At 43.3% G+C, this 27,679-nt stretch overlaps 4 protein-coding genes and 1 long non-coding RNA gene across 12 annotated transcripts; 4 read left to right on the top strand and 1 right to left on the bottom strand.

The window, feature by feature from the left end:
* The first annotated feature begins 158 nt into the window (after positions 1 to 158).
* Positions 159 to 5,889, top strand: qng1 (Q-nucleotide N-glycosylase 1). The gene is made up of 7 exons (XM_076099213.1): positions 159 to 206; positions 1,292 to 1,493; positions 1,999 to 2,149; positions 3,418 to 3,530; positions 4,169 to 4,312; positions 4,975 to 5,170; positions 5,283 to 5,889. The coding sequence occupies exons 2-7, from the start codon at positions 1,308 to 1,310 to the stop codon at positions 5,510 to 5,512; spliced, it is 1,020 nt and encodes a 339-aa protein (XP_075955328.1). The 5' UTR covers positions 159 to 206; positions 1,292 to 1,307; the 3' UTR covers positions 5,513 to 5,889.
* On the bottom strand, positions 3,186 to 22,484 carry LOC142957403 (uncharacterized). Of its 2 annotated transcripts, XR_012956132.1 has the most exons (5): positions 22,282 to 22,484; positions 13,001 to 21,807; positions 12,686 to 12,869; positions 6,690 to 12,557; positions 3,186 to 6,548 (listed from the first exon to the last, which is right to left on the bottom strand). It is a non-coding gene; the product is annotated as an uncharacterized LOC142957403 (long non-coding RNA). The 2 variants fall into 2 exon arrangements; XR_012956131.1 differs by having other exon boundaries at positions 12,686 to 21,807.
* On the top strand, positions 6,735 to 15,081 carry LOC142957400 (kinesin-like protein KIF27). The gene is made up of 15 exons (XM_076099212.1): positions 6,735 to 7,032; positions 7,348 to 7,548; positions 7,803 to 8,788; positions 9,106 to 9,249; positions 9,338 to 9,514; positions 9,688 to 9,884; positions 10,849 to 10,970; positions 11,142 to 11,279; positions 11,728 to 11,939; positions 12,203 to 12,265; positions 12,435 to 12,605; positions 12,762 to 12,953; positions 13,097 to 13,324; positions 13,744 to 13,942; positions 14,078 to 15,081. The coding sequence occupies exons 1-15, from the start codon at positions 6,735 to 6,737 to the stop codon at positions 14,683 to 14,685; spliced, it is 3,936 nt and encodes a 1,311-aa protein (XP_075955327.1). The 3' UTR covers positions 14,686 to 15,081.
* gkap1 (G kinase anchoring protein 1) lies at positions 16,042 to 21,846 on the top strand. 2 transcript variants are annotated; one of them, XM_076099211.1, is made up of 12 exons: positions 16,042 to 16,134; positions 16,570 to 16,831; positions 17,464 to 17,622; positions 18,010 to 18,087; positions 18,518 to 18,656; positions 18,777 to 18,805; positions 18,992 to 19,153; positions 20,119 to 20,205; positions 20,424 to 20,487; positions 20,577 to 20,647; positions 20,745 to 20,822; positions 21,386 to 21,846. In XM_076099211.1, exons 2-12 carry the CDS (start codon positions 16,589 to 16,591, stop codon positions 21,425 to 21,427), a joined length of 1,152 nt encoding a protein of 383 aa, XP_075955326.1. In that variant the 5' UTR covers positions 16,042 to 16,134; positions 16,570 to 16,588; the 3' UTR covers positions 21,428 to 21,846. The 2 variants fall into 2 exon arrangements, with proteins under 2 accessions (XP_075955326.1, XP_075955325.1); XM_076099210.1 differs by having other exon boundaries at positions 17,464 to 17,643.
* Positions 22,247 to 27,374, top strand: LOC142957397 (ubiquilin-1-like). 6 transcript variants are annotated; one of them, XM_076099202.1, is made up of 11 exons: positions 22,247 to 22,484; positions 22,638 to 22,780; positions 23,366 to 23,493; positions 23,634 to 23,896; positions 24,084 to 24,245; positions 24,348 to 24,507; positions 24,772 to 24,960; positions 25,163 to 25,246; positions 25,407 to 25,522; positions 25,729 to 25,828; positions 26,256 to 26,395. In XM_076099202.1, exons 1-10 carry the CDS (start codon positions 22,350 to 22,352, stop codon positions 25,813 to 25,815), a joined length of 1,467 nt encoding a protein of 488 aa, XP_075955317.1. In that variant the 5' UTR covers positions 22,247 to 22,349; the 3' UTR covers positions 25,816 to 25,828; positions 26,256 to 26,395. The 6 variants fall into 6 exon arrangements, with proteins under 6 accessions (XP_075955317.1, XP_075955316.1, XP_075955318.1 ...); XM_076099201.1 differs by having other exon boundaries at positions 22,250 to 22,484; positions 24,348 to 24,516; XM_076099200.1 differs by having other exon boundaries at positions 22,253 to 22,484; positions 24,348 to 24,516; positions 24,772 to 24,893; positions 26,256 to 27,374.
* The last annotated feature ends 305 nt before the right edge of the window (positions 27,375 to 27,679 follow it).

Raw genomic sequence — 27,679 nt, 5'->3', positions numbered from 1 at the left:
CCCATACCGTGTTAAAGGTTCCATGCCCATAACATGGACATCACGTTTTCCGGGTTCCTCTCCTGGCTTCTTATGATTGGTTTATCGGCCGGCGACGAGCTCACAACGGAGGCTCTGATTGGTCAACAGCTGGAAACCAGGTAGTGGAAACACGAAGGATCACGCGCTTGCTGTAGGCGACAGCGTTACTTCCCCTGCATTCATCGGTAAGTTTAGTCAAACGTCCATTTATGAATGGAAAATAAAGCGAACATTGCCGCTGAATAGGAAGTTTGTATCGGAAAACAATCCACTGTGTGAAAGCTGTGTAATGTCCGTATTAGTGGTGAAAAACCTGGATTACTCCACAGTCAGTTACTACATGCACTTTGCTCGCCCAGTTTTCAGTGAAACGTGATCACGTGATGTAGGTTACCTGGGCATATTTTATCAACTCGCGCACAATACTGCTCTTTCCATTAAAAACGACTTTTTAAAAATAATTTGTCTCAGCACAGAAAGAAGAGTGAAAATGAATTTCCTCCAGGGGGTCGCTCTGTTTTGGCGTCACAGTGTCGTACCAGTCTGATAGGGAGCACATCATTAACACACAGCCATTGAACACCTCGGATAGATGGAGTAGATCCAGGCAGCTTTCAGAGGTTCTCTAAGAAGGATCTAATTTAGTTCTTTTGGTTTTAATAATGGGATTGGTCAGAGGGGGTCCTGTGTGCAGGGCTTTTATGTTTTGTGCACCGCGCCTGCATGAGATGAGAGTGAAGTCCTACCCTAAAAACACTGTAACGGGAGTTTGCAAAACAGCACAGATTTTCTCTTTTTAAAAAGACATGTTCCTGCTTCGATTCATCCCTCCTCTCTTGATGATGTATTTTCATTATGAATGATCTAATAAAGCAGGGAGATTATCTTCCAAATGGAACTTCCCCAGAGATGTATGGAGCATATTGGTGTTTCAGTATGAAAAGGGCACTGGCATTCACATCTCCCTCCGCACCCACCAATGCTCATAGAGGCTGCTCACGAAGACTGTAATGTCTGATTATAACCAAGACTCCTCAAACAAAATAACTTGCTTACTCAACTCCAATGTCTTTGGAGTATGAAGGAGCTGAAAATCACAAAAGCAAATTAAGTGCAAATAAATAGGCCTATCTAACACTTCTATTGATGTACAGCAGCAGAAGGAAACATGTACTTATTTACATTGTCTCCTTTGATTCATGTAGGGACTGCCGGTGAATGTATTCTACATTTACATGTGACCCGTCGGGTGTGTTTCCTTTCCATACAGTAGCACAGTGTCCATCATGGAGCCACTTCTGTTCCCACGTGAGTCTGGGCAGTTCATAGCGGAGCGGAGTCGGGACGTGTTCGTCGAAGAGGAAGGCGTGCTGAAGGTGGCAGAGATGCTCTACAACCTCCGACACAGTGACGATCTGACCGCCAGCGGCTGGAAGAAGGCGAATCCGTTGGCTCCAGCACCCACCTCTGACCAGGGGAGTCCGTCAACAGCCAGGACCACCCAGAGAAATAGAATATTAGAGTACATGAGAAGTGAATCACGTAGTGCACATTGCAACAGCAATGAATTAAAAGAGACCAGGTTACCCTAAATTCTTGATTAATGAAAACTGGCCATGAATGGAGGAAAAGCACAATTCTGGAAAAATAATGTCATAGATGTCTTAGAGGTTCATTTTTGCTGAACAGTAAAATAATAATTCAAGACAACCACTGGTGAATTGAATGTTTGTACCTTTAGCATCACCTGTGTCCACAAGTGTACATCCCCTGGTGAAAGACTTGAAAATGTATCCCCACTAAATGAAGGCTTCGAAGTGAATTCACCTTTTTTAAACAGTCTGTTATCCGTTCTTTTACCTGTTTAGTTTTTAGTGCAGTGACTGCCTCCTTGCTCACTGCACAGTTTATGCATTCCGGTTGAAGCCTCGGGTTTTGTTTTCCTGCTCTCTTGATAATTTGTGTTTTTCAACGTCGCAGGCCTTGAACTGGGTGTTTGTGGTAGACACCATGAACTTCTCCTTTTGGCCCGAGGAAGAGACTCAACAGTGTGAGGTGACCTATGAAGGGACCACGTACACGGGCTACATGACCCTGTGTGCTGCCATCACCAGGGCCATGGAGGAAGGTGAGAGCACCAACAAAAGATGAATCTAGTTGTTTTGCTTACTTTGTTAAAGGGCTCTTACAACAACATTTTATACGGTTAAAAATAACACATTGTGCTTTTTAATAGTACATTGATTCAGCTTGCACAAAACCCGCCCTCCTTTCTCAGGTGCAATTTTGAGGTGATGCATCACAGCTGTTACTTACCTTTGGTGGGCAACATTTTAGCAGGATTCATCAAACTTTCACAGGAAATAAACCAGATTGTATTAAGTAACAATCTGGGTGATAGAATGTCAGAACTATTTATCCTCTTGGTTAGAAGCTTCGTCTCTGGAGAGAAAGATGTATAATCGAGCCCCTTTTTGATGTCTCTTTTTGTTCCTATTTGCTGTGGACCTTTGTTGTGCACCGCTATTACTAATTATTGTGTATGTGCCCTTTACTTCAACTTGGACTGCTGGGAAATTGCTTGTAGCTCTGCAAGCGCCTGTGCATCGTTCATAATTGCCGTGAATGACTCCGGATATGAATCAATTATGTCTCATGTGGAATGGTGCTCTCAATGTGTGGTCGCTGTGGCCTTTATAATTACAAGAGATTGTCTCAGAAAAGCTCAGGTAGCTCTGCTCCAGAGTGTGAATCTCGAGGGTTGACAGCATGAGATCAGAACAAATTATGTCTTTTGAGCCTCGAGCGAGAATTGGCTTCTGTGGAGTTATATTCCTGTAATTATAGAATGCCATAACTTCATACCTCAGTAGCTCGAGTGTCTTCTCTCTCTCTCTCTCTCTCTCTCCAGTAGTTCTTGTCCAGATAAAGATAAATAAAATAAAAATCCATCAACCTCCCCTCCTCAGGCAGTGGTGGAAAATAACTAAGTTAATTTACTCAAGGTCACAATTGAGACAGATTGAGAGGTATGACCGCTGGAGGTACTGGTCACTTTACAATAAAAATACATATATGCTTATAAGATATGATGAAGCACTATAATCCACCCAGTGGTATATACCATATCCAAAATTGGCTCCACATTGACAAACTACAACATCAAAATGCTCTTCCATTTATTAGTTAATGATAAAAACTGAATAATAGAATATATTATTGTAATACAATACAGCCGTTTGGCACAATTAGTCAGGTTCTTTCACTTTTGATGCCTTCAGTACATTTAGCTGATAATACTTCTGTGCATTTTTTGAATTCAGGACTTTTACGAGTATTTTGTGATAGTTTTACTTAAGTGGAGGATCTGAACACGTCTTCCACCACTGTCCACAGGTTTACCCATCACTGATCCGAAGTACTTCTCTCAGATGAGTGTGGAGGAGTTGGGACACGTCCTTCGGTCAGACAATGAAACACCTATGCCCATGCTTCAGGAGCGCCACCAGGTTCTGTCCCACATCCCCTGGCACTAGAGATATACCAATCATCAAAATCCACAAGCTGCTTCCATGATTTTATATCGGTATCACTATTAATACATTCGTGCCTTGTGTTTTTACTAAGCGTAGTATTTGACACTCCTGAATGCAAAGCTGACTTCTGCATGAGCCAATGAAAACCCACTTATGTAGCACAAAGCGAAAGCAGGGCTTTTCAATTGAAAGACAAAGACAAACAGATGTGGTGAGAAAAAAGCAGGATGTATCATCTCATCTTTCTGGTCAATAGACTGAACAAAGAAGGTACACAGCGTATTATTATATCCTTACATAGTGCATTACATATATGCATATGTGTGTGTGGAGTCGCACGTGTTATTTAATACATGAAACTCCAACCTTACATACCATGATCCTTGACAGATTAGATTTTATTAGATAAATCTACTCCGTCTCAAATTTGTTTTGTCTTATTAACCAAGAAATACTGATTTTCAGGCTCATATAATTAATGTGGGTATCGGTGTTACATTATTAGCTGAACTATGTTCCCTTAATAATAGGTGGTAATTGAAGGTATGCTGCTCTTAACCTCCTCGTCGTCGTAATAGTTAAATTTGAACATAATGAATCTTTCTAACAAGGTGCTCACTGAAGGCGGCCGCGTGCTGCAGGAACATGGCGGAAGCTTCCGGAGTTTTATCAGCCAGGCCGGGAACGGCGCTCGTAAAATGGTGGAACTCGTCGTGGAGAAGATCCCTTCCTACAGGGACGACGCTACGTACGAGGTCAGAGTTGGAGAGGGCTTAGGGGGATACAGTTATGGAATATTTCAAGTTTGGGAATTTTTGGATAAGTTCATGTTTGCCAGAATAATTTCCCCATAAAACATCCATGACATTTTTATATTTTCACTACCAGTCCAAGTCACACACAAGACATGACAATGATTAAAACATTTACTAAATATCAGGTACTAAAATAATTAGGAATTCTGGTAGGTGTCTATTTATAAACACATCTAAATGTAACTTCCACACCATTTGGAGAAGAATAACCCAGAGGTGTTTTATCTTTTTAATTTTACAGAGTTTTTCTCTCAAATTCATTGCCTGCACAATGAGTGTACTGCACAACTGTGGAGACAATTTGAATTCATAGTATTTCAGGAATATACAAAATGTTTAAAAACATCTCGAAAGCATAAAGGAAGTGTACGTGATCAAAGATAAATGTGTGCGTTTGAAGAACTTAAGATGAATTCTGATGTGAGAGTTCCATCTCCTGGCCACAGACAGTGTGACAATAATTATATTCAACAGACAGCCGGGGAGCAAATTATACTCTGTGCTCGTGCGTTGGCGCCATGATTTTTAATGAAAAGCAGTAGATCGAGTAGCACTTCAAGTATCTAGCAGCGAGTGTCGAGCTGCCCCACTGTTTGTTTCAGGGGAAGAGAATCTCGTTCTACAAGCGAGCCCAGATCCTGGTGGCAGATTTCTGGGGCGTCATGGAGGCCAGAGGGGAGGGTGACATTATTGACATGGACTGGCTCACCATGTTTGCAGACTACAGGGTCCCTCAGGCTCTCGTCTACCTCGGAGCACTACGATACTCTGACGCACTGATGAAGGCGCTGAACAACGGTGAGACAGGAGTGTATGTGCACATGTGTCTCTCTGGTCATAAGGAAATGAATCCTTTAGAAACAGTAATAATCTCTCTGTGTGTTATGCGTTTGTCTCCCGTTTCTACCAGGTGAGCTGCTGAGTTCAGGGGACAGGAGAGAGGTCGAGATCCGAGGTTGTTCGATTTGGTCTGTGGAGCTGATCAAAGACCGCCTTTGCAAGCTGGTGCACGAGAGGGACGGACGGACCTGCGACATCAACTCCGCAGTCATTGACTTCTACCTGTGGCCTTATGCCAAGCAGCACCACAAAGAGATGGCCCACATTCCAATACACCACACACGTTGTATTTACTACTGACGAGCTGGCTGGCACCATTACATACAGTAGGCGTGCAGCCTTGGCATCGTCGCCTTTCCCTGGGATAAAGCCAATCGTGTCTCTGTGCCAGATATATGTACAAATGGGCTTCTCTCCAGCTGTAACAGAAACAGGTGTTAAGCTTTAATGTAGCCTGTTTGTTTAAGTGGGTAGTAACACCGTTGTCCATTGGCAGTCAATTCAAATGTTTACTGTTGTTGATGTGGAACATTTTCTATCAAACGTCTCGCTTTAATGAAGAGCAAGTGATCATATACTGTATGTGAGTATACAATGATGGACACATTGGTGTATCTGCAGCAGCTTAACCTTGTGAACTGACACTCGGCAAACAGTGAAAATAAAATACGTTCTATACATTTTGTAAGTTACTTCTTTTAAAGGAATGTTGCAATGAATTTCTGTGGAATATATTTGACATCAGTGACTGCTTACCTTAAAGCTGTTAAGAAGATAAGCTCAATGTTAAGCATGGAAAAAACAGTATTTATGTAAGATAAAAGCAGCTGGAATGGATTGATAAATTAATATTCCAAAACTCAAATTATGTGGAGGAATCAAATCAATCAGCCTCCAATAAATCTACATATAATATACAACACCTGTGGAATCAGTGTTAGTGACTGTACTTTCCCACGCTGTAACAAAAGTATGTGGATAAAGCATTAAGTTGTTACATTTGTATTAGGCTCTGTACAGATGATACATTTCCCTTGGAAAAATATCTTTAAATTAGAAAAATAAACATATGGCAGCACCAAAATGTTCAATGTCAAGTACATTATCATTATAAAATATATAATAATATTTATATTTTTCTACATTGTATTTTATAATGACATTTTGTATCTATTTTTCTTTTATACTTTCTGGTGAACAGTTTAGTTTGTTTTGTGTACATAACGTCGGACGGGGCGCTGTTTCTTCTCCGGATCACTCGTTCCCTAACATGAGGACTCTTGAACGCGTCTCAGGCTCCTTTCCTCGACTGCTGCTGCGCCGCTGAGGCGGTTTCCTGGGCAACCGAGGAGCGACAACAAACGGGAGATGGGACAAAGTTAACAACACGCGGCGTGAGGACCGCAGTGACACGCACAACACGCACAATATTTGACGGTTTGTTTCGTTAAAATGTAGCGTTAGCTCATTGGCTCACCATCACTGGTATCCCACCAGTTTATTTGTTTTACACTTCGCCGTCATGAGCGAGGTCTGTGTCCGTGTGGCGCTCCGCGTCCGTCCCCTGCTTCCCAAAGAAGTCCTCCACAACCACCAGGTGTGTGTGCGGGTGGTGCCGGGCTCCGCACAGGTGATGCTCGGCTCCGACCGACTCTTCTCCTTCGACCACGCGTTTGGACCGACAGCCAGCCAGGATGAGGTGTACGAGTCCTGCGTCCAGCCCCTGGTGGAGTCCCTGGTCGACGGCTACAATGCCACCGTCTTCTGTTATGGACAAACGGGGTCGGGGAAGACACACACACTCGGAGGGGGGAACCTGGGTACGTTGTTTAAAGAGCACAGGTGGTAGTTTGCATCTCAAGATTAGAAAGATCCAGAGGCTGGTTTTAAGAGAACAGAGATGCACTCATTACTTAGACTGTTTGGGGAAATGACAGATGGGAGCTGCATTTTTTCACTTGGAAGTGTGTTTATTGTGGGGGTAGAATGTGTTATAGCCTGTCTGTTTAGGATGAGAGAAAATGGCATGTCAGCTCATCTTTACTGTTTGTTTTAGCGGATCTTTGTAGTCTAATGTTTCACTTCATGGTCTTTGCAACATTTTGTTAATGTTTTTGTTCCTTCCAAAACCTCAGATGAAGAGGGAGGAATTATTGACTGTGTGGCCGAGGATTTGTTCTTGTTGCTGGGGGAGAAGAGGAAGAGCGGTGATGGTGTGGAAGCCACAGTGCGGGTGTCATACATGGAGCTGTACAGGGAGGAACTACGAGACCTGCTGGAGCTGCACACCATTCATAAAGAGCTTCATATCAGAGAGGATGAGAGGGGAAACACAGGTAACTAAAAAAGTATTTGTGCTTGGCAAGCAAATGTGACAAAGTATTATTTTTTGTTTCTAAATGTTTCACATATGAGGGATGTCTCATGTCCTTAAACAAAGGACATGAGACTTTCAGGCATCACAGAAGGCCAAGTTTGCCACTTGTTTGGACCTAGTCAGTTTGTACATTGGATTACTGCCCACTGGGGAAAGTAAGGTTAAAGAGCTTCACTAGAAAATACCATTGTGTGGTTTTGTTTGTGTTTTCAGTGGTGGTGGGAGCCAAAGAGATGGTTGTCACCTCAGCAGAGGCGCTACTACGTGTTCTGGAGACAGGCAATGCGCTGCGTCACACTGGCACCACAGGGATGAACGAGCACTCCAGTCGCTCTCACGCCATCCTCACCCTTCAGCTTATCCAGTGTTACCACAGCCACAACTCCTCCTTACAATCCGTCCGCTCTTCCAAACTCTGTTTGGTTGACCTAGCAGGCTCGGAGCGTGCTGGAAAAACGGGAAACACTGGAACACGTCTCAAGGAGTCTGTTCTTATCAACACGGGCCTGCTCGCACTGGGCAACGTCATCCGCGCCCTCTCTGACCCTGGTCGAAACCGCCACAGTGCACACATACCGTACCGTGATGCCAAGATCACCCGTCTCCTCCGTGATTCATTGGGAGGCACCGCCCATACGCTGATGGTGGCATGTGTAAGCCCCTCTCACCACAGTGTAGCTGAGACTCTGAGTGTCCTGCAGTTCGCGTCCCAGGCCCGTCACATTCGTAACCGCCCTGGAGCTATATCCACTCATACAGAGGTTAAAACATGTCCCACAACCTGGGACCCTGGTGAGGCTCGCCTGGGCGAGCTTGAGTATGAAGTACAGACACTGAGAGAGCTACTGAAAGAGAAGGAGAGAGAGATGGAAAGGGAGAGGACAGTTGGAAGAGATGGAGAAGGGGACAGCATCAAACAGCCCAGTCAGATGAGGATGTCTGGTCCAGATAAGAAGGTGAACCAAGAGGAACCGTCACAGTACCGTCTCCTGGCACAGGAAGCTGCTGCCCTGCTGGCAGATGTCCCTAACCCCACTTCAAGTCATTCTTTCAGACAGCGGCTGCAGGATTGGCAGGACAGACTGACGGCTGTCAATCACTCGCATCAAGCTGATGAGAAGGACTGTTCAGAGGGGGGTGGAGATCAACCCCACCACGTCACCATATTAAAGCTCAGAGAGGAACTCAGCAAATGCAAGGTAATGATAAGAAGGGGATCACAAAGGTCACAAAACATTAATAAAGGCTACATTCATTAAGGTTTGCCAGTGTAGTCAGGGACCTGCATGCTGGCACACCTGTATGGAATCAAGCCATCCTAATGTTATTAGTTACGCCTGTGTTTTTTCTTTTCCTTTTATTACAATATGACATGTCCTTAATTGCCTAAGAGGAGACCATACAATCAAAAGTTTTAGTTACACGGACAATTAAGCTATTTTGACTTTAAAAACATAAAAAAGAGGGCCTTTGAACTTTGGACTTTAAAAACACTCTCTCTGTCTCTGTCTCTCAGGAAGACCTCGCCGTAGAGGAACATCTATTGGAGCAGAAAGATGCAGAGCTGAGACAGGTTCAAAAAGAAGTAGAGAAACTTCTTCAAGAGAGAAAAACCCATCTTCAGGCCTTGGGGGAGGAAAAGGAACGTACTCGTATACAAGTGAGGAGAGGAACTCTACCACCTACACCATTGTAGTGTATCTGCAAATAAAACATCTGTGCACACATTTCTGTGTGAATGTTTTCAGACTGAACAACTCGTGGACCAGCAGATTCTGATCAACCGTCTTCACAGCGACCTTGTGACCTTTAGGGGTGCAACCTCAGGGGCAACTGTGGAAACCGGGGCTTCTGAGAACTCAGGCAAGAGACCCCACAGTGTGCCTCTGATCAGACGCAGCTGTGGGCACGGACCTCCCAGGAGGGTGGGTAGCTGCACTGTTTTGTTCTGTGTCTGTGTAATTCTTTGTGTGTTGTCCCGGTTGCACTTGACATTTGCTTGTGACTTTGATTGACGTGAGTACCAAACGATGACGCTACATACATTCACATGTTCATGGCTGTGCATCTATCTGTCCGAACGCATGTGTGTTTTTAGATTCACTCCAGTCCCCCAGCCTATTCACTGGAGAGGGTGATGGCAGCCTTTAAGATGCGCAGTCATCTCCTGCTGGCTGAGATTGAGGAGAAGGATGAGGTGTACTGTCCATTTATAAAACAACACGCAGAGAGCAAAGATGGGGATCAAGAGAAGGAGGAGCAGGAGGATTTCTTCATGGGAAGAATGGGATTTAGGTGAGAGCCTGTATAATACAAGCCTACTGTCTTTGTCAAGCCACCAGTGATTCACCGCAACAAATACAATTTCAGCTAATAGGTGTGGAATCATTTATTCCTCACCTGCTCTCGCTTTGTAGAGCAGTGACCTCTATGCACCGAAATTGGAAGAGAGGCACAGTGGAGGGCTTTTCATTGTCACTCCAGTGACAATACAATTTTGGTGCGAAGGATGACTGCATTTTGTGACAGGTCAGCCACCTGCCTGTTCAGAAGAGGTCACCAAAACACTTGTCATTTTAGTTGGTGCACACAAGTCACACAAACCCTGCATGTGATGCTTTTCACTGTCACCTTTTTTGTACAGTACACGTTTCAACTAGTAGAAACATTTGAATCAGCAAACACGCTGTTTTAATTCTGGTCATCTCTGGCCATCTGTAGCCTGCAACTTTAGTCCTGCATTTAAGTACAATGCACTACACACGCCATAGACAGTGCAGTTAATTCATTCAAATGTGTGCAACCAGCACCAAGCTGACGCAAAATACTGTTTCTAAATAACCACACCAATATCTGTGCCCTTGTGTTGATCAAACTGATATAAGACCTGGTCTTGGTGTTCCTCATAGCCATTTCATGCAGTGCATTGGGCATATAGGAGATGTGACATCCCTCAAGGCGCATTGTTGAGATAAAGAAAGGAGCACAGTGCTTTTAAAGAAGATGAAAGGAGTTGTGTGTTCCCATTACTGATGCCAGGCTCTTACATACATTGTTAATGTATAACTGTTTTTTCTAATACCAACCCGTTTCCACGTGTCACATAGGTGCGGCGTGCACCACAGGAATACAAAAAGTGCTTGACCTCCATTTCACACACATCAATACTCTTAACTTTCATTCAGACAATCTGTTTTTCTTACAGCAGTGAGTTGATCTGAAATGATCTGCGTAATGAAATGTTGTGACGTTACTCCAGGCGTTCTTTAAACCGGACATGGACCAGCCGGCAGAAGAAATCCGCCGTGAAAGAGAATAACTCTGGACTAGACCAAACCTCTAATGGAAATCCATCAGCACAACAGCCTCAGCGAGCCACAGGTATCATTTACATGTATTTGACTCTATTTTGCAGTCTGTTGTTTCCTTGTCCTTTTGGCTTGATAAACGCGTGCTTTCTTGTCTCAGAGCTCTTCTGTGACTTACGAAGAAGTTATTACATATAAAATAAGTTGTTTCCTTTTCATATTGTCAGTTGCTATTTCTTCTCAGGGACCAAGGAAAACCACGCCAGGCAAAGCCATGTGAGGAAGGTGAGACTTAGAGCCAGCGTTACTCAGAGAAGGATCCAAGATCTGTCCGTCAACATGCGCATGAAAGAGGAGCTCATCAAAGAGCTTGACAAAACTGGTGGGTCTATAGAAAAACACACTGTGTGTTCCTGCATTCCTGTGTCTGTTGGTTTGTAGTTTTTCTCAACTGGGTATAGTGAGTCAAGCACAATGGCAATTTTGTCCTTATTTCTTTGGGTTAGCCAAGGTTGGTCAAAACATTCCTGCAGTACTGATTAGAACTTCGTTCAGCTTTCAGAGACTTCTGCTCTGTGAATTGAGAAATTCAGGAACGACAACAGCAACACAGAGGAAGACTAACTGTAATGCTGATGATATTTTAGCAATACATACACGTGACTTGATTAGAATCCTGTACTGTTTACAATGTGCATGCTACTTCTTATTTCACCTTAGATCAACTGGGCTTTTGTACTGAAGCTCAACACCAGTGAATCATAACATAATAGTTTCAAAACCTTTGACCTTCATATGAGCATCTCTAAATGTGTGTATTTGTCTGACAGACAAGGAGACCCAAGCAGCGGACAGACATGGAAGGCACTGTGGTGATGGCAGAGAAGCCAGCGTGTTGGCAAGCCTTTCCATGCAGAGCCAGCAGGTCCGAGCGGAGATGTACCGCAGCCTGCAGCACATGAGACTGCAGAGAGCACAGCTTCAAAGCAGCCTCGGGCAGACGAGAGAGACCAACACCAGCAAAGAGCTGGACCAGAACGGGGTTAGTCGTACTGATTGATGAACCCAGAAAAAACCACTACGTTGTCTAGACAGTAAAATGGGAAAAGAGATGAACATGTTAAACTACAATTCAGTCTACCCGGGTCCAAATTAAACCTGGCTAGAAGTATGCAAGTCACCCACACACAACATCTCAGTTGAGTTGAGTTAGACTCATCGGGAAATGCAAGACTGAAAAGATGTAATAGTTGACACGCAGCACGGGTAAATCATTCAGTAAATGATTTGGGTTTTTGTTTATAGGAGCAAAGGGCAGGAGTTTTGACCGTATGCAAAAGCAATCACCTGGAAGAGTTAAAGGAAAAGGTAAATATGGAAGCAGTATACATTCTTAAAACGTTTTTATTTTATTTTTTTTACCTCATTGTCATTGTCTTCTTATCTTAATTCCTCTGTCATCCTCCTTTACCCCGTCCCCCTCTCTGCTCCCCTCTTCGATCCCCATACGCCTTGCTCCTTCTTGTCGTCACCGTAGCTGCATGACTGCGTTTGGCTGGAGGAGGAGGAGGAGCGGGTGTTTCAGAAGAGAGCAGAGCTGCATGAGCTGGAGGAGGAGCTGAGGAGGAGAGAGGAGGTGCTCCTGCGCAGAGAGGCCTGTCTGCAACAGAAAAGCAAACTGGAGATCAAGATGCTCCGCTCCAGTCAGGTCAGCCTGTACATGTGGTGGTGCCCCTGTGGGATTTTTGTGTTTTGTATAATTTAGAAAATACTGTGAAGTCTGTTTACCAATGACACTTGTTGATCTGGGCAACACGTGTTGTTGAAGCTGGAATCTGGAAGTTTTTTATCAATGGCTTTTCAGGCTCTCAGTCGGGACCTGCTGCGTGTGTCGGTGCGGTTGGAGTCTCTGGAGGAGCAGCTGCAGAGCAGCAGCGGTTTGAGGCAGACTGGAGAAGTCACCATGGAGGAACTGGAGAAAGAGAGAGACACGATTAAAAAGAGGAGGGACACTCTGGACCTCCAGCTGAAGGACAACAGAGTGCTCACTGAGGAGGTCAGAAAACCATGTATGATAGACGTGATGTATGCATTGCACAGGACCTTATTTCATGATGCGTTTTACTTTCATTATTCATCGTTTGCATTTTTTTTCTTTTTATTTCCTTCACCGGGGTGTGTGTGTGTCTTCATGTATAGGAGGAGCATTCCCTGCTTCAGCTGGAGGAAGCTATTGAAGCTCTGGACGCAGCTCTGGAGTTTAAAAACCACTCCATCCAGGACAAACAAAAGAAGTTGTCAATCACAGACTCATCTTTGCAGCAGCCACAAAGCGCTGAACCCGCCCAACTCTGTGACGTCATCAGGAAGCTGAAGGGGCTCTCACCACCTGAGGCTTCGGAGCTGCTCGTCAAATATTTCAACAAGGCAAGATAAAATGCATGCTCTCCACTCCAGTTTCCTTACCACTGCCTGAATTTGGCTTTACTTCCTTTTACTCCATTTTCTATTACCTTTCTTTTTATTTGCGAGAGATTTAAGTTTCTCCTTTTCTTTTCCTTCGTTATTTACCTTCACTTGCTTCTATCTCCAGGTGATGTTAGTCAGAAATATGGCTGCACTGTTTCTGTAATGCTAACTAAATTATACCTTGCTTAATGCTCCCTCCATTGTCCATCATCTTTCCAGCTGACTCCCTCCTAACTGTTTTGCTCTGTCCATGATTTTTTTCTCTGCAGGTGTGAGTATAAACAAAGGTACAGCCAACATCTTTGTGATTGTGTGTGCAATAATGTGTTTCTCTGCTCTCTTCTCTGGCTCCCTCCCACCTTTTTCAATCTGCCCAGGTTGTTTGTCTTCGTGAGGAGGAGCGCCATTTGCGTTTGCGTTGTGAAGAGCTGAAGCTCCACGCCGGAGACCAAGAGGTGGCGCTGAGGGAGATGGAGGTCGCCATGCAGCGCCTGGCCCTAGATGCAGACCGCAGGCTCACCCAGCAGCACCATGATCACCAGAACAACATCCAGCTACTGCTGCAGAAACTTAAAGGTGAGGAAATTAGATCAGCCTGGATGAAGCTGTTTAAACATTTGTCCTATTCCTCTCCATAAGATTTGAACAGAAATTGAATGAGCAATGTTGTTTCATTAACTTTTCTCTCCCTGTGTGCTTGTGCGTGTTTAGAGGGTGATTCAGGAGAGGCACAGCAGGCTATCGAAGACAGACTGCAGCATCTGGAGAAAGAACTGTTTTTCTATAAAAGCTCCAGTCGGCAGCTTAAAAAGAAACTCAAAGAGATTGTCAGTGACTCCCTTTACCCCGTCGATCAGCCCTCACACACACAGGAGCACAGACAAAACCACGATGTGCAGATACACGCAAATACAAAGGAACCCCAGACGCACAAGGATGAGGTACAGAGAAGGACACATATTGCAACAACACACAGAAAGATGCACGCTGAGCACGATTCTCATGTGAAGAAACATGCACACCAAACCTCCTGTCCCTCCTGGTCTTCTGACCTCCAAGCACAAAAAACTACAAAAATGCCCGAATACAACCAGGCGCACACACAGTCCCAGGGGAGGAGTGAAAGGAGGGCGGGTCACTCCGGGGACAGTTTAGAGATGACACCAGTCCGTGTGTGTCGCAGAGAGCTGAGACAGATCTCTCCAGCTGACCTGCAGGTCTGTAGTTCTGCCACAAGTAGGCGACAGTCTGTTGTGGAGACCAGCACTGAGTCAATATTAGAGGACTCCATAGAAGTGCCCAGAAACACTGACAGATGATGACCTATCATGGTACCTATGAATCATTTGGTAGCAGCAGCATCAGATTACAGTTGGGTACTAGTAAACAAAGGAAAATATGTGTCATCAATAACCAATCACAAAAATGCATTGAATATGAACGAAACATCTTCTCATCTTGAATAAGCCTTGTGAACGTTTCCATGGACTGTTTGTTGTTGCCTTGATATAATCAAAATACTGGTGTTTATGTAATGCATGTCCATATTCACAATATGCTAAAGAAAATGAAGCATCTATGTTAACTTAAACAAGTTTTGTTCTCAGTTTTTCTTTATAAATTGTCCTTTGTGGAACATGGTTATACTGCTGTCAATGTAATACCACAAAATAGTGAAACCACGAAAAATGTGGTTAATATCGAAATGTCATTCCTGTGAACCAGTTCAGTCTCTTGTCATTGCACTGTCCTCCTATTTATCTGTCTTCCTTGGTGGTCAAAGGCAACGCTGAATGTTGAGGAGTTTAGCCGTTCAATAAGAGAAGAAAGGCCAGCGCTGTCATGACAACAAAGTGGCCTTGATAAATCACTTGGCCGTGTTTTGCACTTGGAAATAGAGAAACTTACCATTTTGAGATTACAGACATTTTCTAAGCTCTTGCCACACCCAAATACAACACAGCACATTACATTTTCCATTGGATCTAGACAAGGACATAAATTAAGTTTTAAGACTGTTTCTACATTGTATTATTTAATTCAAAAAGCAGTACTTTTTAATATTATTTCTGTTGTCGTAAAATAGTAGCTCACCTCACGGTTATCAACAAGTGCTTCCACTAAATTGATTCTCCTCTTTTTTTACAAATACTAGTTAAAAAGATAAAACGTGTTCATCAACCTTTTTTAAATGTAATCAACTAGTGCCTTGGAGAAGTTATTTGTCTTTCGCCTTTATTTCCAGCACTGTTTAGCGCTTAAAATGACCACTAGACTAAATGCAATGCTTCCTGCACTACAACAGTAATATAAAGCTTGGTAGTGTATTTTGATTAATTCAATTTTTTTGTATACAAACTTGTTATATCTGTGTGCACTCTGTGCTGTTTGTTATATGTTGATTCTTGCTGTGTAAATTATATTTTTTCATGTGTGACTCTTATTACAGTCAAATGTATTAAACTTACTTCTATGCATATCTCACTGTCATGCCTCTATTTTGTGTGCTCATTCCCCATCCCACCTAAAGTATTACAGTACATGCTGCAGCCTAAACTGGGTTAACGAGACAAAAACGCTTAGATCTGTCATACTTTTATTTTAAACGTGTTTACAGTTATACAAAGGGGATCGGATAGCAAAAGAGCAACGAGCGAAAGGGCGATCACCAATCGCGTTTATCCTTTTTGGCCCCACCGGGCTGCTGTATTCAGGCAATCACCACTGATAGCAAACCCGACAGTACCCGAAAACACCTTCACGAACAGGTGAAAGTATTCTCTAGCAACTTTTCTTGTGACTACTGTCTTTTCAAAAACAACCCAGCTAGTGTACTATAAACATAAGATTACTGTGAGTCCATTAATGTGTTTTTGACTGTCATGCATCGCTACTTTTGCACTTGTTTCGAGCTAACGAGACCTGCTGCACAGTTAGCTAGGTTAACTTACTGCTATGTAACGCTAGCAGCCAGTCGGCTACTAACTGAGCAGTTGACATCTCATTTCATTTATTACGACGACTGCTTGTTAGGATTAAATACACCTACGTACAGTCTGTTGATATGAATAGAGAGTGTGGCAGATCTATAGTATGTATTTATTTATTTATTTGAAAAGAGCTCGCAACTAGAAGCTAACTCGTTTCACAACCGGCTCCAAGTTATCCTAACTGTATTGTTCTTTGTCTCCTTTTGCCCTCAGTGATTTTTCCTCTTTGAGAATGGCATCGTCTACAATGATCACCGTCCCCACCACCGCCTCCCGCTTTGCCCTGCTCCAGATAGACTCGGATTCGGACTCCGACGCCTCCGACGCGGGGAAGACCACCACCAGAACCGGACGGGACGGGAAGCCTCGACCAGGGAAGGCAGGAGCAGCCGGGGGCAAAGCGGCTCAGTGCAACGACAAGAAGAAGGACAAGAAGAAGAAGAAGAGGGAACAGCAGCAGAGTGAGGCAAACGAGGTGAGCGACAGGAGCATCTCGTGACCCTCTGCTTCGTGCATATATCTGTGGTATTGGGGAGCATGCATGGCTTCCGTTTTGTCACAGACACGATTGTTGTTTCACTTCACCTGAAATGAAACTGCAGAGGATGGTTCAGCCCCGCTGTAAACAGATTGTGTTTTTGTTTTGCTTCCGGTTGTTTTAGAGCAGGTGTTAAGCGTGTAACCAATGTTTAAGACACATCACCAACAACACCAGGCCCTCAGCAAGGCGGTGCAATTTCATTAATATGTCACATTTTATAACAAATAACTGATAACTGATCAATAAATCAATTAGTCGATCCACAGAAAATACACCTGCAACGATTGTGATAACTGATTAATCTTGGAAGTCTTCTTGCTTCTTCGATTTGCTGCTTTTCCTTGTTTTATATTATTGTAATAGTATTTGAAGAGGTCTCTTGGGTCTGGGAAAACATGAAGTGAATTGTTTTTGTTTCATTTGACTTAATAAATGGAATAAGTTATCGATTAGCTCATGCACACACATGGTGATGCTTTCTACAGCTAACAATAGAGCAATTATAGCAATAGTGGTCATAACGAGACACAGTGTTTGAATTAATCTCATATCTTGCTTTTCATCAGTTACGCAATCTGGCCTTCAAGAAGATTCCTCAGAAGTCTTCTGCGCCGCCTCCCTGCATGACACTGTCCGGGATAGCCGGTGAACTTCTCAGTCCTGCTGCAGGGGACCACAAAATGCCTGCAGAGGGGTGGCAGCAGTGGAAGCAGAGGGATGAGCAGGTCAGGAGCGACAACAAATGTGTGAGCTTGTGATCCATACAGCAGATAATGCTCTCTTCATAATTGACATTAATAATAATCCACAGTACGTCCGGCTGTTTTAGTAGAGCTGCTCAGAGGTCAGCAGTAGAGGGCTAGTTTTAGGGTGGTGTGCAGCAGTATCAGCCAGAAGCAGAGTGTTCTTAGAAGTGATTAACATGTTTTAGATGCTACTACTAAAGGTGTCGCGTCCTTTCTTCTCCTGTCACTGCAAACTTGTAGGAAGAGGAAAGGGTACGCCAAGTCTTGTTTGGATTCCGGCATTAGGAAAGAGCAGTGACGTCTGATTTTACAGACGGTAACAACCATTTGTCTCCAATGTCTCCTGTTTCCCTCCTTCCTCTGTAGATAACCTCTGAGCTTTATGAGGCTGACTTGGAAAAGGCTTTGATTCTAAGTCAAATGGATTTTGAACAAAACAAACCGGTAAGTTTCCCACACACACTTATATTTGCAAATTTGAGGCAAGGGGTACAGTAGTCAGACGTATCTGCAAAATTGGACTCTTGACATAAACTTGTCTCTGCTGAGTCTTAGTCCGGAGAGGTTTTGACTACGCTGTCTTTATTTTTGTGTTTTGTAGAGTTTTGTATGGCTCTTGATTCATGCCAGTGTCCCTATGTATGACATTGCAAGGGTTCCTCATAAGAGTGAAGTCATTATAAATATTCTAAATCATCACTCTTGTAAACTCATCATCTGATGAATCTGGTGGATTCTGGTGAATCCAATTTTATAAGAAAAGACAGTACAGTATAGAGTCTCCCTTATATCTGTTTTTTAATACTTACTCAAGTTGTGTTGAAGTTAGGAACCTTAATTCTAAGTTAAAGTGAAACGATGTGCTCTCACTCAGCCCAAAGACACAAACGCATCCTCGCCAAAGTCTCGAGGAGGAAAAGAGGTCGGAGGGAAGAAGGACAAAAAGAAGAATCAGCAGGCAAAGGACAAAAAGACCGTTTCACTGCAGGACTTCCAGGCTGAGGGCAGTGCAGGTGAGAGAAGCCTATCGATCAGTTTCTAAAGCCATCAAACTATGATCCGGTGTGCTGCTGTCTTCAGCTCAACAGGCTCCCAGAATAATCTTCATGTCAACGCACTTTGTCTCTCCGCAGAACATTTGAGTAAGAAACAAGAGAAAGAGGTGAGCAAAGTCCTCGAGAACTGTACTGTTGTCAAATCAATAGAACATTTAGCGGAACATTATTTATTATATTTGAATATAGAATAACTATTTAAATTACCTGTTGATAATTTGCATATATATATATTTTTAAAATGTATTGTTTGTGGCATATCCCGACTGTACACTGACCTCGCTCCCTTGCAGGACGCCAGAGTGGCTAACGTAGCGCTGGGACTCGGGCAGGAGGAGCGTTTTTTCAACAAGCTCGAGGATGACGTCACTCGGATTGTCCAACAGGAGAAGAGACGTGAGCAGTTCACCAACAGCCACGGACAGGAAGTCGCCATCACGACGGAACACGAACCGGTGAGTAGACGGGCAGAAACACACACACACACACACGCACATGAACAGACAGCTGTTCATATTCTGCCTCAGGTATCTACAGAGCATCAACAAATCTTGCACGTGTTGTTGAATTTTATTTGTATTTTTGTTTAGGTTAAAATTCTACAGGGTGACGAGGTGATTCTCTCTTTACCTCAGAGGTTCAGGGGGACGTTGTGTCATTTCTTTTTTTTTTTGCTTCAGATTAACTTTTTATCATGTTGTAAAAGTTCCCATCCTTGATCTGATCAACAGTCACGTATCTAGTTAGTATTCATAAAACTTGAGAGAACAGCGACTTATTGGAGATTTGGGTGAATAGTTTTGTTGTACGGTGAATTGTTGTCCTTTATACTACATTTTGTTGGGTTATTTTGAAAAACGTCCACTTTTTTGCCTTGCCATTTCACACTTTCCAGGTTCATACTTTTTTTCTCAGACCGTGTGTCTGAATACACCTGTATTCACACAAATGCTCAGCTTTAGAGCATTTCCGCCTTTTCAGTTATGAATTTTGTCGTCACTGCCACATTGTAGTGTTGGATATTTATGCCAGCGTAGTGTAATGTGTGCATACTGTAATATTTCACCGGAAATAGTGTGCAGTTCACGTACAATCGGTTTAATACTAAGGATGCCCGTGCTGGTCTGGTGACAGGCTTAAGACGGAGAGGGGAGAGCTGCAGAAGCAGGGTTGTTTTTTTTACCTTTTCCAGAAAACTGCCCACCCTGAGGTACCACTTGAATTACAAAACGCTGAAAGTTTATTATGGCATTTTTGATCAATAATGCCAAGAAATACATTGCCTACCCCAGCTTTAAGTCTGTCCACACGGCTGCGTCTCAACATTTTTAAGTGATTTATTAAACGAATAAATCCACCAAGTGAAGTTTGTGTTTCCTCCCGTTGTGACTTGTTCTCGTCTACCTTTCCTTCCTGTTAGGATCCCCGAGCAGAGCAGCTGAAGTACGATCTGGAGAAGAAAGACGAGGAAATCGATAAACTAAAGAAGAACATTTCACAGTGGGAGGTCAGCAGGCATAAGCAGATTCCACATTATTCTATAATTACACCCCGATCTTCCAGAAAAATGCTTAGAATTATTTTATTTGTTAAAAAAAAAAAGAATATGTCCATCTTTTTCTGTATATAAATGCATTTGCTAGTTAGTTTACGGCCCTTTTAATGGAAACACAGTTACACAAAGTTACACAAAAATGTTTTTTTTCTTGCTTCTCAACTCTGCAGGGGAAATACAAAGAGGTGAAAGCAAGAAATTCCCAGCTGCTTAAGATGCTCCAACAGGGAGAGAGTGAGTTGAACTACATTTAACGGCTCTTTTCTTTCCCAACAATGATTCAGAACGATCCGTCATATATTCATGCTGTTTCTCTCCTTCAGTGAAAGACAAAGCAGAACTCCTTCTACAGGTAGAAGAGCTACTACACATAAAAGAAGAACTGTCATTACAGGTGTGTTATGGTGGTGTAAGGATTATGAGAAGAGGAACACGAGTGTGTGAGATGTTTGTATCTTTATGTGAATTTGATTCATTTTTTATTTATTTAGGTAGCATCACTACACGGTGCCCTTGAACAAGAAAGGTCTAAAGTCAAAGGTCTGCTGTCAGAACAACCAAAACATCAGGTGAGAGTTCAAATCATTTACTTCTGATTAGTAAAGTCACCGTTACCAAGGAGGCATAAAAGAAGAGACGGCGCTGCGTCGTCATATCGTTGGGGTACAACGCGTGTGCAGGTCTGCACTGCCAAACGGCTCACAGGACATGTGGATGCGTGATTTATTCACCGAGCCATTCGCAGGGAGGGTGTCATAGTAGCCAATGTTATGGGGGAGAATTCCAATTCTGCAACTATTGAAAATATATTTAATAACAGACCAGAAACAAATGCTTTCTATTTGAAATGGTTCTATTGTGTATCGACCGCCATCCATTCGATTTTACCCCGAAAGCTATGTCAGGCCGAGTGCAACCAAAGAGCACCTGAGCAGACAGACGCCCTCCATTTATGTCTAGTGCCGTCCGCTCAAACCCCCCAACGTCACGTGTGTGACCGTGTCCCAGCCTTCATTCAAGAGACAAGTTCTCATTTCATTTGTAATGTATTTTTATTGACCCATAACTATGAAATGTGTTTTATTACTAATAGTTAATAACTGTGTACTTTCTTGGCTTTTCTGGTTGGCAGGGAAACAGGAAAGGGAAGAAAGGCCCAGAGATGGATCTATGAAGGTCCCAACTGGCCTTACAAGTCAAATGAAATAAACAAATTAAGAAAAGCACTGCTGATCATAATCAGGGTTCTCTTACCTTGTTCTTTTTTTTTAGCTTGGACTCCATGTCAGCATATAATGCATGCCCCCCCTAATTACACACACACACACACACACACACACACACACAGAGAGAATACACTCCAGAGGCAGCAGGATGTATTACACAGCTGAACAAGAATTGCAGATGCTTTTAAAACTGATTTAAGTTTAAACCTTGTGTTAAAATGGTGGCCTGGCAGTTGGCACGCGGTGCTGCCCCCTGCAGGCACAGGCATCTTTCTGTTGGGTGTTGAATGCCAAAATGTTCGGTTTGTTCTTCTTTTTTTTTTCCTCACTGTTGAGTAAATAAAATACTTTTTCAGTGAAAAAACAATTGTCCTTTTTTTGTGTAGTGTCAGAAATCGAAAGCGCTAAATGCTAATCTAAGAGCGTTGAGCTGAAATACAGTTTTTAGAAGAGATTATAAAAATGTACTTTTGGACCCATAGTGTTACCACGTTGGAGACATTTAAAGTAGCCTGTATATGTTTTTTGACGCTGTGAGAAGATGTCTTTAATGTGAAAGGGAATTTTAAGAGCGTAGTCGATTCTTATTACTGTTTTTTTATGTGCTATATCTTTAAATTGACTCCGGTTTCATAATTCTTCGGCATGAATTAATTTAAGCAGATTACTCGCAGACACCCATGTAAGGAACTGTACATTATTAAAGGTACTAAAGAGTTTGTTACACCACCCTGCGCAGTCGGGTCAAAGCTGGCGCTCATCCACACAACTTTCTGCCGAGTCATCGGGACAAGACGCGCACCTCCGCACCGTGACTGCGCGCCCCTCCTCAGGTCCGCTCCTCCTCCTCATCGTCAGTGCGGACGGGAGATGTCAGACGCGGTGAAAGAGGAGACGAGAGCGCCCGGTGATCGTCGCGACCGGACTGAAATGATCCACGTCGCTGTCAAAACTCTCACTGAGAGCAAGGACTTCACCGTCACAGGAGGCGGCACCGTCAGACAGGTCAGGAGGCCAAACGCACTCACTGGTGCTTCATGCGTAAAATGACTTGATTTGGGCTTCAGCTGTAGTCTTACGTCTTTTTGACAAACGTGTCTATTGATTTTCATGCCGTGTTTCTGCCTGAGAAGCTGTGATGTGTGTATTTGTGTACAGCTGAAATGGGGTCTAGCAGAGCGCCTGGGGGTCCCGGCAGAGCAGCTGGTCCTGATGGACTCGGGCCGGGTCCTCAGAGAGTCAGAACTCCTGAGTCACCTTAAAGCCCAGGATGAGTCAGTCAGCCTCCGCATGATCCAACGGTACACAGACACCTATATGGAATTTACTTATTTTGGTCACAGCAGGCAGACTAGAGACTAGACTAGAGATTACAATTCATTATGTGTCGGGATTTGTTTTAATAATGTACATGCAGCCTGTGGACTGATTTTTAAGGTTTATCCTCCTTTTTAAATACGTTACATGTTAATTTTGTGCACTGAGAGTCTGGAGAGTTTGTAAACCAGCACCACTTTCACCTAAATCATACAGTAAGCCATGTGCAATGTCACATTAAGGTAGAATATGAAGCTCTGCAAAATTTAGACCTGCACTATATTGTATTGAGGAAAAAATGTCTGCACTCACTTCATGTCCTAACTTTATGGAAAAGTGGCACATGTTAGTAAGTGTAGACTGTCCTGTTACGGCACACACACACAAAAATTCATTGAAATTCAACCATAATTTTACATAATGGGGAAATCAATACATTCATACGCCGTATCAGTGTCAGACTCACACAAAAAACATCCAATATGACTTCAGCCCAACGCCTCCTCCTACTGATGCATACTCGGTTATTACCTGGAGCTCTAGATTCAGATTCAGTCCTTCCCTCTCAGGCCTCAGCATCCGTCTGCTGCGCCCACCTGTGATCCAGCACCAGAAATGGTCCAGTCAGAGCTCACAGCCGTTCTGGATCCTGACCCTGAAAGCTTCACACCCTCTCCCACCTCCCCCCTTTGTCTGGGTAAGAACTTCAGAGCACCTCCTTTTTTCCCTGTCCTCTCTATGGGGACTTATATTGCCGCTATGGGTTGATCAGATCCTACTCACCTCTCCAGTTCCTCTACTTACTCTTGTTCTTTTGATCTGATCTTGTTTCCATAGTGGAGTGTCTGGATAGTCTCGGCCTAACAAACAGCGTGCCTAGCTTCTTCCCTGCACTCCAGCACCAGATGGACAGACAACTGCTGGCTGACCCGGAGATGATGCGGCATGTCGTGGGCAGCCCCTTCGTGCAGAGCACCCTCTCCTCCTCCAGCCCTCAACTAACTAGACAGCTCATTCTGTCTAGTCCTCAGATTCAGCAGCTCCTGCAGACGAACCCAGAGGTGGGAGATATGCTTAACAACACAGATATCATCACAGAGGTGGGTATAAAAATATGTTATGTGCTTATGTATTTTAGAAGTAAGACAGGTGTGTGATTTGAATTAGTTAAAAGGAGAAAAAAGGGTACTTTTTCTATTTCACTGCGACTTGAAATTAGTTGCTTTCTCCTTGACTAATTTCTCCCACCCATATGTTCAATATCTTCTGCTCTTGCTCATCTTGCAGGTGCTGGAGCTCGTCAGGAACCCTTGCATGATAGAGGATGTGATGCATAGTGAAGACAGAGCATTAAACAATTTGCAGCCAGAGCAGGAAAACCCTGAGACCATCACTGGTGATTGTGCTGGCCTTCAGAAGACTGCCGCCAAAAGACTCAAATCATCACAGGTCCAGGTTTCAAAATGATGTTTTCCCGAACTGTCTGTTCAGATGATGTCAAACTAATCAGGTGTTTTTCATCTGTTGTTTGTGGTGTCCTTACCCTCTCAGATCCAGATGGGAGCAGCCCCAGTAGTGACTGCATCACCTGGGACTCAACAGCCAACTGAAGGAGAAAGCGACGCTACTCCACCTGTCTCCAGTCCCTCCACAGATCCCCTCAGAGAACTGACCGCCACGCCCAGAGCTGATCCAAACCCTCAGAGCACTGGTACTGCAGGCAAGGAAATACAAATCCACACAGTTTAACTACACCAAGAGAAAAAGTAGAACCTCATGGCCATACGCAAGCGCCATGCAGTAGTGGGGCAACCAAACCAATCTGGCAAAGGTCTGCTTTCTCAGCTTCGTGATGTATTTGAAGTTATTTTAAACAAATCAAGAAACAGGTCATTGTTTTAAATTGGCTAAACTATAAACATTTCTCCCTGCTTTTCTTCATCTTGTATCTGTGGTCTCCTCCCTCTTTCCTCAGGCATGCAGTCACTGGTGGAGGGGATCACAGCCAGTCCAGGACTGATGGAGAGCCTGCTGTCGGGGCCCTACGTCAGCAGTGTCCTCAGCTGCCTCAGCCAGAACCCTGACCTGGCTGCACAGGTGACGCATACACAATTTATGGGTGCATGCGAACACATAAACATGCATGACAGGAAATGCATGACAGGTAATCACATTGCTTATTTTCATGCAATTTATGTTTTAGGTTCCGTTATTTATGAGCATCTGAATTGCTGAATAAAAAGAAAATCAATCCAGAGGTGCGGAACCAGGCTACAATCCTCCCCTCCCCACTTCTTGTGAACACATACCCATAAATCCTACACACTCTGACAGGTGTCCTACGTCTCGTTTTCATACTGTTTCAGATGCTGCTGAGTCACCCTTTGTTCTCAGGGAATCCACAGCTGCAGCAGCAGATGCGGCAGCAGATCCCTCTCTTCCTGCAACAGGTGAGTTTATTTGCCTCACTACTAAACAACCTCTCTTCTTGCAACTAGATAACCAACAGTGTTATGACTGGTCCAACATTAGAAAAATATCTTTTTTCCTACATGGATATCCTTAAAACAGATATTTATGTTGTGAGTGTTATTAATGATAAATATGTAGCTACAGAATCCAGAGCTGCTGTCAACCATGTTGAACCCCAAAGCCATGGAGGCTCTGCTACTAATCCAACAGGGCCTACAGACTCTGGCTGCAGAGGCTCCTGCACTGATACCTACGTAAGTATAAATACGCACAATGAACACTCACAGTACACCTCAACCTGAGGATTACTCAAAAGATGGTTGAGTTGCTAGGTAGAAGCAGTACTTTCATGCAAAGTGCATTAAAGAAACCGTAAAAACATTTGACGAGTTACCACCATATCTTGCAGAGCCGGTGTTAACGATGCCCCTGAGCTGCCATCTGACTCTGTCCTTAACAGCCAATCAGGAAATGGTCCTCGGGTTGCCACGGTGACAGAGCAGCAGCAGCAGCAGTTTGTGCAACAGATGCTACAGGCGCTAGCTGACACCAATCATGGGGTATCTCAGTGTTTCCTTATAACCGTGACTGCTTCTGTAATCGATCTGTACATCTCCTGGATTTGAAATGTCACCAATAAATGTAAATAAAATTTTCAGGCCAAAAGTTGACTGGCCACGTCCAGATGTGACGTTTGATGTGGGATGTCACCTTAAAGCAGTCAAGGATATTTTAACCCATAGAGGCCAGTGCAGCTGGCACTTCTTGTCGAGATGCAATCTAACAAAATAGACTGTGTGATCTCCAGAGAGTCCTTTCATCTTTGAAACTCTATTCATCTGTTTGTTGTATTTATTTAAAGAAAATTAATTCAGCTGAGACACGCATGGAATTTCATCAAATTTTATTTTCCCTCCAAGAGGCACAAAACCTCTTTAGTTTGATGATGTTATTGTAATGAGTAAGACTTTAAATAACTCTCCTCAGGTCCATGTTGACGAGGCTGAGTTCCAGGACGAGCTGGAGCATCTGAGCTCAATGGGCTTCAGAGACAGAGAGGCAAACCTTCAGGTCCTCATCAGCACTGGAGGAGACCTCACCACCGCGATACAACATCTGCTCAGTCTCTGACAACTACACACAGATGTTGATCTGTGCATATACATATTACATAAAATCACTTACACTCAAACATAATGATGTAATTATCAACGCTTGCAAAGTGCTTTACAAAAATAACACAGACTTGCAAGCCATATTGTTATTGCTGTGCTTTCAAAGATATTCTTATATTTATTCCTTAACTCCCCTCACTAACCTCTGTCTGAAGTAGTAAATTATATTCAGTCTTAGTTCAACAGTCACACTCACCTTCGTACACTTTACGTGCTATATCCGTCCCCTTTGTCCTTTAACAGTGAGTACTTTGGGTTGATATTAGGGCAGAAACCAAAGAATACAATCACAGGTCCGTACAGGTACTGAAATCCACCTCACACACTGTAGACTTGTAGCAATTGCAGACATATTTAGCCCCAGGTGATGTATAATTCATCTCTGTCCATGAAGCTCAGGCCTCTTTTCATCTTGCCACCTGGACAATATTGAGAGCTTGTAACACCCAGAGACCGTCAGATGTTCTTAGAAGCTGAGCTCCAAAAAGATTTCCCCGTTTATCACACAGGCACAGAAACTCTGATCTGCACAGTTGTCATTTCACTTTGTATTTATGATGGTTTCGTGCTTTAAAAAGCGTGTTATGTTTCCTCCAAGCCTCCCATGTTCACTGTAATGTTCACAGTTCTGTAATAGGGTTAACTGTACACTTAATTCAACAGTAGTTTTTTTTTTTTAGAGCTGCTACAAATGATCATTCTCATTATCAATTCATTTGATGATTATTTTTGTTTTATGATTAATGTATTGATAATGAAATCTATAAAATGACGTACAATAGGGAAAAATAGTGATCACAGCTTCCCAGAGGCTCAGGTGACGTATTCCAGATGTTTGTTTAACTACGAGTCCAAAACCTGAAGCTTAAAATACATAATGTTGTACCCTGAGTTGTTGTAGTGATCAATAAAGCTGGAAGACAAACACAAACTGGTTTATCATCTTTGATTGATAAGAACATAGTCATTTATTATGTAAGTGACAGATGCATATAATCCACCACTCCTTTCACTGAATTTGAGAGAAAATCCCTTTTTCAAGTAGGTATACATGCTATTCTCTGTAATGTTGTACTATTCCACTACGAACACTAGAGGGCAGTTACACTCAACCTCCACAGTAACATCAGCTGTTCTATTCAGCTGGAATTATGTACAAAATAATAAAATGTTGTTATTCTCATTATTTACATGTAATGTAAGTCACGTCCCTGAAATCTGTCTCTATATTTAGCT

This window comes from Anarhichas minor, unplaced genomic scaffold, assembly GCF_050575085.1.
Source record: "Anarhichas minor isolate MPS153535 unplaced genomic scaffold, ASM5057508v1 ptg000025l, whole genome shotgun sequence".
Taxonomy (NCBI): Eukaryota; Metazoa; Chordata; class Actinopteri; order Perciformes; family Anarhichadidae; genus Anarhichas; species Anarhichas minor.
Note: the sequence above shows the minus strand (reverse complement) of the source record. Positions and strands in the feature narration are given on the sequence as shown.